The sequence below is a fragment of the Hemibagrus wyckioides genome, linkage group LG04 (genome assembly GCF_019097595.1).
Source record: "Hemibagrus wyckioides isolate EC202008001 linkage group LG04, SWU_Hwy_1.0, whole genome shotgun sequence".
In the NCBI taxonomy this organism is placed as follows: Eukaryota; Metazoa; Chordata; class Actinopteri; order Siluriformes; family Bagridae; genus Hemibagrus; species Hemibagrus wyckioides.
Genome location: NC_080713.1, coordinates 4,635,749 through 4,648,322, shown reverse-complemented (window position 1 = coordinate 4,648,322; position 12,574 = coordinate 4,635,749). Strand labels below are relative to the sequence as shown.

At 39.3% G+C, this 12,574-nt stretch overlaps 1 protein-coding gene across 1 annotated transcript; it reads right to left on the bottom strand.

The window, feature by feature from the left end:
- Nucleotides 1-105: 105 nt before the first annotated feature.
- LOC131351866 (cytochrome c oxidase subunit 5A, mitochondrial-like) lies at nt 106-5,687 on the bottom strand. Its single transcript, XM_058387527.1, has 5 exons — nt 5,528-5,687; nt 2,085-2,201; nt 1,288-1,409; nt 656-773; nt 106-260 (listed from the first exon to the last, which is right to left on the bottom strand). The coding sequence occupies exons 1-4, from the start codon at nt 5,598-5,600 to the stop codon at nt 660-662; spliced, it is 426 nt and encodes a 141-aa protein (XP_058243510.1). The 5' UTR covers nt 5,601-5,687; the 3' UTR covers nt 106-260; nt 656-659.
- Nucleotides 5,688-12,574: the final 6,887 nt, after the last annotated feature.

Here is a 12,574-nt window from a genome sequence, read left to right as displayed (position 1 = left end):
ATCACTTAGTGGCAAAAATAACAGTCAAACTGTTTAGCATGGTGTACAACTTGCATACTTTTGGAATAACGTCAACACAAGAAAGAAGAAAAAAGCCCACACCAGTTAGATATTGCTCTGTTTATTAGGTCAAAAGTCTGAGACATTACAACTCAGAACTTTATGAAAGTGGACATTTAAAAAAAAAAAAAAAAACACACACACACACACACACAAGGCAGACTTGAAGTGCAGTGACGTTGTCGGACGTGTCTCGAGACCTGCAGAGGACAAGATTAAGATATTACCAATCATTTCAAAGAAAAACAAACAGTAGTTGAGAAAAATTGTTTGCTTGTATTTTGAGTGATTATCTTGTACCAGCATACTCCTATCATAAACTGCAGTGCTTCTACACAAAATCTGCACAAGAGGAGAGGTCTGAACTCTTGAGTTGTCAGTAATCAATGCTGAGCTTCATGCTACTTCCAAAGAGGAATTGATTATACTGTCAATGGGGTTTAACAGAAAAGTGTTTTTAGTTGTTGCAACCTTATTCTTCTATACACTGAGGGGAAAATATAAAAATGAAAGGCCAAATGTATAAAGTTAATGCAACAGAATTCAGCCGACAAGAGATGAAAAAGCAACTCTAAATGACACTTCATGAACGCACCCGTTTATGCTTTATCGATGCCCAGTTCCTCTGGGGTCGAGATGCCCAGCTCCGTAAGGGTGGGGCGAAGCTCTTGAATCACATATGGATAGATCTCTTTATGTGGTCCAGATTTATCCTGAGAAGACGATTAATATGACAAGTTAAGTGAGTGGTGGAGACAGAAAAAAAACTCAGTGTGCATTTCCATCCAATAGACGTCAACACATTAGTACTGGGATCTTAATCCCAGTTGGCCCTAAATTACTAATTATAATTTCCCAACATACAGTAATTGCCCCATACGTGTTGGCTGATTTACGGCGAAAACAATTCAAAACAGTTGGTGGATCATTTGATACGCTTATGACTTCTCCATGGAAGGTGTGATTTGATTTTCGTGTCGTTGTACAGAGGTCTGAGTGATCGGTTGTCGAGATCAGTCACGTCTCTGTCGATGCCAAACAAAAGTTCGACGAGCTAGCTGAATACAGAGAAGAGCAAAAACTTCAAATAAAATTGCCAGACTGTATCGGCTATAAACCATCCGAATAGGAATCATCTGAAATGGTGAGTAATCTAGACGCATCTTCTCCCATGTGGTGTTTATGGCTTAGGCTTGCATCACATTTAGAAGAGGTTTACAGACCCACCTTCACTGCCTCTAAAATGCGGACCGCACTGGCCATGTCATTCAGCCTCCTGCAGGCTCTCAGTGCAGAGTCGAGGATCTTTGGTTCAGGGACCAGGTCATAACCGATCAGCGTGTTCACACCTGAGGATTGAAAACAAAGAGAGAAAAAAGCGTACCTAAAGCATTAGATGCGTACCTAAAGCATTGGGACAGATAAAGACATGCGAATAAACATGTCATGGATTTAACTGCTGACAGGCTAATTATTTTTGTAAAGCTAGCAAATACACTGACCAGGCATAACATTATGACCACCTGCCTAATATTGTGTTGGTCCCCCTTTTGCTGCCAAAACAGCCCTGACCCGTCCTGCACTGTGTATTCTGATACCTTTCTATCAGAACCAACATTAACTTCTTCAGCAATTTGAGCAACAGTAGCTCATCTGTTGGATCGGATCACACGGGCCAGCCTTCTCTCCCCACATGCATCAATGAGCCTTAACCGCCCATGAGCCTGTCACCGGGTCACCACTGTTCCTTCCTTGGATCACTTTTGATAGATACTGACCACTGCAGACCGGGAACACCCCCACAAGAGCTGCAGTTTTGGAGATGCTCCGATCCAGTAGTCTAGTCATGACAGTTTGGCCCTTCGTCAAACTCGCTCAAAACAGGTGCCATGATAATCAGTCTTATTCACTTCACCTCTCACTGCTCATAATGTTATGGCTGAATGTTACAGCTTTATTTAATTTAAGCCATCATTATTATGATTCACACCAGAGATTAAACCAGCATCCACCTTACTTTATACCTTTTCTAAGTTCCCAGTCATCGAGGTTGGGCTTGCTGAAGTAAGTGACCCAGCGAGCGTCAAACTCCTCATCCGTCTCTGCTTTGGCATGGGAGTAGCATCGGGAGGCCAGAGGGGCTGGGAAAGAGAAAATAAACACACAAGCATTGAGCACTTAGTATCTATTAAAATAAATATGAAGGAGGACTTGCTAGAGGACTATTACCTCACTGTTACCTAAGGACTAAAATTCATTTTTTACCTACTGGCTCCTTTTTAGTGTTAGTTTGTTTTTACCAGCTCAAGACCCTTCTCTTTCCTTTTGTGTCCGGTTGTGACACCGAGAAAACATTACAATCCCTCTTTCTTTTCAATTCGCCCTAAATCATCATACAGCAAACTTTATTTCCTCAGCACAGGGAACACAACTGAACTCAAAACCTTTTCGGATGTGTTTCATCTGCATGTTTGTAACTTCACCCTCCGCATAAGCTCAAACAAACAGATCATCATAACCTTTTCCTTTCAACCTCTCTCACTTCAGACGGTGGTAGCTCAAGTGGTTAAGGCTCTGGGTCACTGACCGGAAAATCAGGGTTCAAGCTGCCACCACTGGGCCTTTGAGCAAGTACCAGGGGTGCTGCATCATGGCTGACCCTGTCCTAAAGTTCCTAAATTTCTAGCTAATTTTAAAACGTTTCAGAAACGCTGATCTTCTTCATTCTCACGTGCATATCAATCACCTGACCCACCTCACTTGCATTTAGCAACCTCTACAAAAGTGCATAAAAGTTCAAGTTCACACAAAAGGCTTTATGGCTCTATACCTTCATAATTCATACATTTATATAGGCTCACTTTCCTATCTCTAAGTCCCTGATGTACTGAACTAGCATCAGTCCCAATCACATCTATAAATTGCACTGGAAATGTGCAGTAAATCCTGCGATATCATTATATATATATATATATATATATATATATATATATATATATATATATATATATATATATATATATATATATATATATATATATATATATATATATATATATTACACACACACACTATATTGCCAAAAGTATTCGCTCACCCATCCAAATAATCAGAATCAGGTGTTCCAATCACTTCCATGGCCACAGGTGTATAAAATCAAGCACCTAGGCATGCAGACTGTTTTTACAAACATTTGTGAAAGAATGGGTCGCTCTCAGGAGCTCAGTGAATTCCAGCGTGGAACTGTGATAGGATGCCACCTGTGCAACAAATCCAGTCGTGAAATTTCCTCGCTCCTAAATATTCCACAGTCAACTGTCAGCTGTATTATAAGAACGTGGAAGTGTTTGGGAACGACAGCAACTCAGCCACGAAGTGGTAGGCCACGTAAACTGACGGAGCGGGGTCAGCGGATGCTGAGGCGCATAGTGCGAAGAGGTCGCCAACTTTCTGCAGAGTCAATCGCTACAGACCTCCAAACTTCATGTGGCCTTCAGATTAGCTCAAGAACAGTGCGCAGAGAGCTTCATGGAATGGGTTTCCATGGCCGAGCAGCTGCATCCAAGCCATACATCACCAAGTGCAATGCAAAGCGTCAGATGCAGTGGTGTAAAGCACGCCGCCACTGGACTCTAGAGCAGTGGAGACGCGTTCTCTGGAGTGACGAATCGCGCTTCTCCATCTGGCAATCTGATGGACGAGTCTGGGTTTGGCGGTTGCCAGGAGAACGGTACTTGTCTGACTGCATTGTGCCAAGTGTAAAGTTTGGTGGAGGGGGGATTATGGTGTGGGGTTGTTTTTCAGGAGCTGGGCTTGGCCCCTTAGTTCCAGTGAAAGGAACTCTGAATGCTTCAGCATACCAAGACATTTTGGACAATTCCATGCTCCCAACTTTGTGGGAACAGTTTGGAGCTGGCCCCTTCCTCTTCCAACATGACTGTGCACCAGTGCACAAAGCAAGGTCCATAAAGACATGGATGACAGAGTCTGGTGTGGATGAACTTGACTGGCCTGCACAGAGTCCTGACCTCAACCCGATAGAACACCTTTGGGATGAATTAGAGCGGAGACTGAGAGCCAGACCTTCTCGTCCAACATCAGTGTGTGACCTCACAAATGCGCTTCTGGAAGAATGGTTAAAAATTCCCATAAACACACTCCTAAACCTTGTGGACAGCCTTCCCAGAAGAGTTGAAGCTGTTATAGCTGCAAAGGGTGGACCGACGTCATATTGAACCCTATGGATTAGGAATGGGATGTCACTTAAGTTCATATGCGAGTCAAGGCAGGTGAGGGAATACTTTTGGCAATATAGTGTGTGTGTGTGTGTGTGTGTGTGTGTGTATATAATATATATATATATATATATGATATGATATGATATATGATATGATGTGGAATCAAGTTGAGGGTTAATTTAGTGTCTTCTTAGGCACAAATATGCAGATAATCAGGAGGACCGATAGGATACGCTTGCGTTTCTGAACACGGAAGCGACAGCTTTGTGGTTACGGTGTTGGATTACTAATGGGAAGGTCGTGAGTTTCGAATCCTAGGTCTGACCAAGCGGTCACTGCTGGGCTCTTGAGCAAGGCCCTTAACCCCTTAAACTGCTCAGTTGAATATGTCGCTCTGGATAAGGGCCGTCTGCTAAATGACAGAAATGTAAATGAATTGCCATTATAATCCTTTATATATCGAGGTAAATGCCCATAGGAATAAACCCAGGTGGATAAACAGACGAGACAAGGATATGCAAAGACGATGTTACAGGAAAGAGTTTTCTTTTCTACAGGAAGACTTTCCCTTTCATTCTCACCACCAGCTTGTGTGCATTTAAAAAAAGGTTTAAGGGCGATGAATCCTGTATTTACCAGGAAACCCTGCTGTGTTGAACACCTTTATTCAAGATAAACCTGTAAATGTACAAACAGACTCCAGACTTTTTAAATCAGCACCACATTTTCACTGATATTAAAATGAATGACAAATGAGGAAGTGGACATGACAAGTATTATTAAACCATTATTAATACATTCAGACCAGTTGGAAGTTCCCATATTAAACAATAAAGCCATATTTAAATGTAAATTATAGAGATTCTTTTATTACTATTATTATGTTCAAGAGTTAACTGAAGGCGAGTCCGTGTATTTGCTGTGTTTTATGTTAGCTCGGTCATCACAAGGGCACGCACCCTATGAGCTAACATGCTAACTAGGGAATGTTAAGTGGCCATTTATTTTCGTAGACACCAAAAAAATCAATAAATATTGTCACTAAGCTTATTTTTATACCAAGCCAGTTATCTGGACAGTGAGACAGCTGAAGCATGCATGGCTTAAAGCACTTATAATGAACGTCTAAGATTTAGCAGCTTCTCTACAATTCAAGCAGCAGAGAGCAGCTTAGCACGACCGAAATCAATCTATATCTACACTAAATATTTATAGAATCAAACCCTTACCTGTGCACCGAGGACCAGCTCGTGTTAAACTCCTAATGCCGGCCGCGGAACACCGGATAACGGCGGAAAACATGTTAACACTCGCCTGCCCTAAAGGTTGACTTACTCGGGCATACAGGTTAATGGAAGATACTGCGCAGTGCGCATGCGTGTAAAAAAAAATGTGGCACGTGCGTAGAGCAAACTCAAGAATGGACAGAGAAGGGCGCGAGGATGCCGCTTGAGTTGCCAGATTCGCTATTTTCACACGTTTATGAAAACGGTGATTTGTATTTATTCATTTATGTATTTATTTTCGACAGTTTGGGTAACTAAGTAGCAAGCGATTGAGGATCATCTACTAAAATCCGTTCACATGGAATTCAATGAAAAATATTGGTAAATAAATACATAAAACAATGTATGTATGCATAATAACACAACAGACCATGTGATTATACAAAAATAATGCATGCTAGTGGGTGTGATATTTAATTTTATTCATTACTCTCACATTTTATAGGTTATTATTATTATTATTATTATTATTTTAACCTATCCAAGAAACAAGTTATTCTCTCTCTCTCTCTCTCACACACACACACACACACACACACGCACACAGTCTCTTTGGGTTGAATAAAGTATCTATCTATCTATCTATCTATCTATCTATCTATCTATCTATCTATCTATCTATCTATCTAATCTCTAACTTTCACATTTCAATTACATCAACAAACAGAAAACAGACAAATTAACTAAATTGTCATCAATTAATCACCACTGGTTTCTTATCTGTGTTTTTGAAAACGTAGAGAGAGAGAGAGAGAGAGAGAGAGAGAGAGATGAACATTTCATGATCGCTATTTCTTCGTGATCATACAACAGTGCTAATATTAATTAGCAAATTCAGTTCCGAAATTAAAGTTTCTATTTCTTTCTCTCCCAAGTCTAGATCAAAACAGGATGGTTGATTCAGGAAGGGCATCCGGCATAAAGCCTGTCTAAATCAAACAATCAAACCAGGAGATCAATAGATCCACTATAGCAACATTTATCAGTGTCTCGGCTACAAGCGTCATTTCCCCCATTAGACCACCAGAGGGCAACCTTGTGCATTTTATTGTTTATTTATTTTTAACATTTGTCTCGGGGTTTATTGTTTACGGTGGCAAAAGAGAAGTGCAAAACAAAATAACAAAATTAGATTAAACAATAATGAATCAAAAAACAAAATAACAAATTAGAAATCTAAAAACACAAAACGCACTTCCCTAACGCCGCTTTGTATTATACATACTTATCTAGAAAAAAAAAGTGAAACCAAAAAACTTCTCACTCATCAATACACATGACCTCATCCTCATTTGGGAGACACTGGACAGTAAATAATGTAACTGTTGATAATGTCCTATCTACAACAGCAACCAAGAGCTCTTGAGGAACTAATGAGTCAGGTAAATATTTTTAACATTTTCTTCTTCTTCTTCTTCTTCTTCTTCTTCTTCTTCTAAAGGATGGAAATAAGAAAAAATGGGTAAAAGTACCTACTTTAACAACTGTTCCACAAACGAGTTTGGTATGACTGCGAGCCAGACCTTCTCGTCCAACATCAGTGCCTGACCTCACAAATGCGCTTCTAGAGCAATGGGCAAAAATTCCCCTAAACACACTCCTAAACCTTGTGGAAAGCCTTCCCAGAAGAGTTGAAGCTGTTATAGCTGCAAAGGGCGGGACAACTCCATATTACATTCATGTGCATGTAAAGGCAAACGTCCCAAAACTTTTGGAAATATAGTGTATCTATGTCTTCGTTCACATCCAATCAGATCATTATACATTTTACCTTCTTATAAGATTTGATAAACCTATCATAAGCTTTAAAAATAACTTTCATCAGTCACCATTCACAAATGATCTTCTATCCTTGTTATAATAAATCCGGTTCAGCTCATCAGTTATCTGGAGTATATCTAGGTATCTCAGAGCAGAAGAATCTAAAGTAGAAAACTAGTTTCTATTTTTAGTTCATAGCTTTTTCACAACTTTAGCTGATGTTTCATTGTAAAAATGTATTAGATGCCACATAAAACATCCATCCTTCCATTTTCTGTAGCGTTTATCCCAAGTACAAATATCTTCTTAGTTCATATAAACCTCACCAAAGCTTTATAAACTACTTTCATTTGTTACTTACGTTCACTGTATATTATTTTATTAAAGAAAGAGATATCTTCATAAATAATACTATAAACAATCATTCCCTCGCTCTTTTCCCGGACTCTTGTTTTACTGTAAGATAAAAAATTATGCAGAGAAACTGGAAAGAGTAAAGTCCTCAATCCTGAAGACTTGCAGTCATGTGTTCCAGGAGAGAAAACTTCCCATAAACGTTACATAATGTTACGTCTCAGAAAAACTTTTAGGTGTTATAGGCTTTTCTTCTAGGCTAAATCAGCTTCCATTTATTCTTTATTAGATTTTAGATTATTTGTAGTGTAGCGCCTGTAATGTTGAACCAATGGCAGCTGAGAAAGGCGCTAACCTAGGTCCAAAGAGAGGTAGGCTATTCCTAATTCATGAGAACAACTTTATATTGAGTTGAACAGCTGACAATTTTATAGCCATTGAACAACAGCGCAAAAAAAAGAGGCACTCCAATTTGTATTTAGAATAAAAATAAAGTAAAAGGAAGAGCTCTTCAAAATAAACAAGACGAAATTTAAAGAAAGAGTTCAGTTCCTAGTCATGTGGACTTGGTGTACCACTACTACGCCTGTTGTGTGTGAGTACTGTCTTATTTGGTACTTTTCATGCAAATCAATGTTCCTCTGATGACAGATCACCGACTGGCCGCCATCTTGATTCATCCAGACTTCCTTGTACTTTGAAAAAACAATCAGAATTCCAATAATAATCCAATAACATTGACAAATTTGCCTCAGTTCCTTGCTTTCAGCTGGTTTTCTGATAAAGGAAACCTTATTACTGCCTAAGAATGTACATGCAAGGCATTTTATATCTATTTAATAGTTTCATACCGAATTTCTGAAGCTTGTATTCGCTGACATTAACAGGAAGAAAATTTCAGGTAGAGGGAAATACTGGAAATTAGAGATTCTACTCTATTTAGACTCAGAGTGCCCCCTTTAGTGGGATGTGAAATTACAGTATTTCAGTAGCTCTTATTTCTCTAGGGGTTACAGGAGCATTTACGATACAAGTGTTTGAGCAGTTTTTTAAAGAAATACATAATATCAAGCTATGAAATAAGGCGATTAAAATAATATCTATTAATTATTTTTTTACCAGAGGCTAAAAAATTCATTTCCTTCTGTTTTGTTGTGTTTATGTTCAGCGTTGAATGTCATGTCTCACTCCACAGTGGAGGTTAATATGAAGCTCATATGGAAGTAGAGACTCAGGACTTTAAGAATTTGTAGATTTTACTTTACTAGAGGCAATATATTTATAGATTTTTTTTCTTTTCACACAAATGTTTCTATCTTTAAAGTAAAGGTTGATATCAAACCCAATTCTGCTCTCTGAGATGCTCCAAGTGCCTTTTCTTCTAAAAATCAGCTCAAATTTCATCTTCATCCAGTAAAATTCAGTGTAAGGTTCTCCAACAGAGGGAAGAACACGCGTCTAAAACACACTGAAAGCCGACAGAGTCCTGACTCATTTTATATCAGACTCACAGACATCAGACAGAACATCATTCATTTGTTTATACAGATGTCCCATAAGTCCATTTCCATTCTGCTGGTGTAATGGAACACCAGTGTCCTGCTAAAAAAAGGGTTAAAAGATGAATCTATTAGCACCCACTGTAAACCAAGCTCTTAATGAAAAGTACGGGATGATTTTAATCACCTCATAAACTCTTGAAATCAAGTCATCAGCGTGTACAGGATGGTTTTAATAGCAGACTTCAGAAATCTTACAGTTACATTCACACAAGTGCTTATTTCTAATGAATTATCAGAACACAGAAACTGGATTTAAACCAATAGATTGAGCTGTTTCACTTCTACAGAATGTTGTACAAGCAGGTTGATCACACCTTATGTCAAAGCTTATTTTTAGCACGCTGCTCAGAGGGAACAGAGAAACCTGCCATCTGATGACTAATAGGATTTACAGAGGGATTAATAACCGAGTACAAAAAGGACTAAATATATCAGATATATACAGCATTAGAATTAGAACGGGAAAGAGAGAACGATACACAGATCCTGATAATACTGTCCTTACAGAAAACGACCATTGTGGATAATCACATGATTCACCTGTGAGATTTTATTATATTTTATTTTCATAATATTTAATAATCTTTTCAATTTCAGGTCATGTATTTGTATTTTTCAAATCATTTTATTTTAATTTGATCAATAATTATCCAAAAAAAAACTCTTAAGAAATTCCATTTTCAGAAACTTTCATCTAAACAGAGAAAGGAATGAGCGTGTAAAATGTAACGGTCATCTAGAAGTGTTTATCAGATAGTTCACAGGCTCTTTGTGTAAAGTTTGATAGTAAGAGTATCGAGGATCTTAGTGATAAACATCTCTAAAACACGACACATCTCTATAAACTGCAACAACCAAGCTGAATCTGATCACACAGTGTGTGTGTGTGTGTGTGGGATATAAATAATCACCAACAGGGGGTGCTGTCTAACAACACTCGTTTAAAACACTTCATATTACACGCTCAAGGTGACTGAGGAAAATAAAAACACACAAGACAATTGATAACAGAGCAGTTTTGTCTCTTATACAATGCTGCATTAATAAGGGCTTATAAAATTAAATCAGTCGAATATTCTGCTAAATTAAGCATCATTAATCACCTCTCTGAACAAATACTACTATTTAAAAATGATAAATAATTCAATAATAGGACAAATACATGATAAATAATGCAGTTGAGTTCATACGTTTACGTACACTTGTTGTAAAACCTTATTATTATTTTAAATAAGAGATTTTATTGCAGTTTATTTATTTGGTCCTGGCCTTAATAAGCCATTTCCTCCAGTAAAAATCCTCCAGGTCCTGCACATTATTTACACCACATTAAGAGCCAGGATGGTGTCAATTATTACGAACTAAGGAGTCATGAAGAGCTATCACAAAACATGAAAACAGTTGTTAATAACACACAGTGTTCAGAATGGAGCGTGTTTACACTTTTGAACCGGTTCATTTGTGAAAATTCATTTATTACTGTGTCTAGTGGACTTTATGTAAAGACATAGCGATATAGCTTATTCGGGTCAGGACTAAATACAAAACAAAACGCTGTTACTTTTTAAAAATCCCACTTATTATTATTATTATTATTATTATTAACATTTTTGCAGATACTACAAGGCGTGTATAAACTTATGATCTCAGGTGTATAAATCATACACTAAATAGTAAAACTATTGATGCTAAATGTGTTGGTGTTAACAGTGTAGCTTAGCAAAGGCGTTTAATTGCCTCGCGCTCCGCTCCTCGCGCCATCTCGGGTTCATTAAGCAATATAAAATATGTCGAGAAAATAAAATAAAAACAGTACGAAGTTCCACATTCATTAAGGAAGCAAAGTAGATCTTCACACAGCCAACCTGCTCTCCCAATTCCTCCATCAACTCCTCACCCTGTGCTCCACTCTCTCCGGTATACACACCTGACGCCATGCCGGAGAGACAACGGCGTCCCGCTCACTACACAACCACACGATTAAAGAAAACTATTTTAATCCTTTATTTATTACTTAAAGACTGCGATTTCGCTTTTTTGTCATGAAAAAAAAACCCCAAATGGCAGAAGAGTGTAAAAAAAAAAATAAGAAACGCTTGGAAGAATACAAAACCCCTATTCTGGGCTGCCTCACTTTGCGCATGCGCGATGAGAGAGCGTGCCCGGTCTCTGACCTCAGGCCCTTACAGACCCCCGCCCCCTCCCCCGGGGTTACGTCACAGAACCAGAACGCTCAAAACAAAAAAAACGCCGTCACATATAATCTGTGAGTCCGAGAAAGAGACGATACTGCAAGATGTTTAAAAGACTTAGAAAACTATTTCAACGAAGGAGCCACGATTTGGAGAAACGTGTTCCTCAGCTGGAGGCTGCTTTGGCATTAGAGCAAGAGCAACGGGAGCAGGAAAAAGAGAAGATGCAGGGCATGGAGGAGAGGACTACTGCACTTTTGCAGAGCATCGCTGGGCTGGAGGCTTCCCTGAATGTCTGTGAGGAACAGAAGATGGTTGCAGAGCTGGAGAGAGAAAGCTTGCTGAGAGACCGAGAGAAACTTGAGAAACATGTTGCTCAGCTGGAGGAGACTTTAGCTTCAGAAAGAAAGCGTCTAGAGCAGGAAAAAGAGGAGAAGATGCAGGGCATGGAGGAGAGGACTACTGCACTTTTGCAGAGCAGCACTGGGCAGGAGGCTTCCCTGAATGTCTGTGAGGAACAGAAGATGGTTGCAGAGCTGGAGAGAGAAAGCTTGCTGAGAGACCGAGAGAAACTTGAGAAACATGTTGCTCAGCTGGAGGAGACTTTAGCTTCAGAAAGAAAGCGTCTGGAGCAGGAAAAAGAGGAGATCAAGCAGGAAATGGAGAAGAGGACTACTCCACTTCTCCAGAACTTCATGTTCGAGGCTTCCCGGTATTTCATTGAGGAATGGGAGAAGACTAACCTACTGGAGAGAGAGAGCTTGCTGAGCGACCGAGAGCAACTGCAGAGTCGTGTTGATCAGCTGGAGGTCATTCTGGCTTTTGAGCGAGAGGAACATGAGCAGGAAAAAGAGAAAGCAGAGGAGAACACTACTGCTTTACTCCAAAAAATCGCCAGGTTGGAGGCTTCCCTGAATGAGAAACATGAGAAAACTTTAGTACCGGAGAGAGATAGCTTGCTGATAGATGGAGAGCAACTGCTGAAATGTTTTGGTCAGCTGGAGGCCGCTTTAGCTTCAGAAAGAGAGCAACGGGAGCAGAAAAAAGAGAAGATAAAGGAGAAGACTAATGCTCTCCTCAAGAACATCATCAGACTTGAGGATTCCATGAAGGTCTTTGAT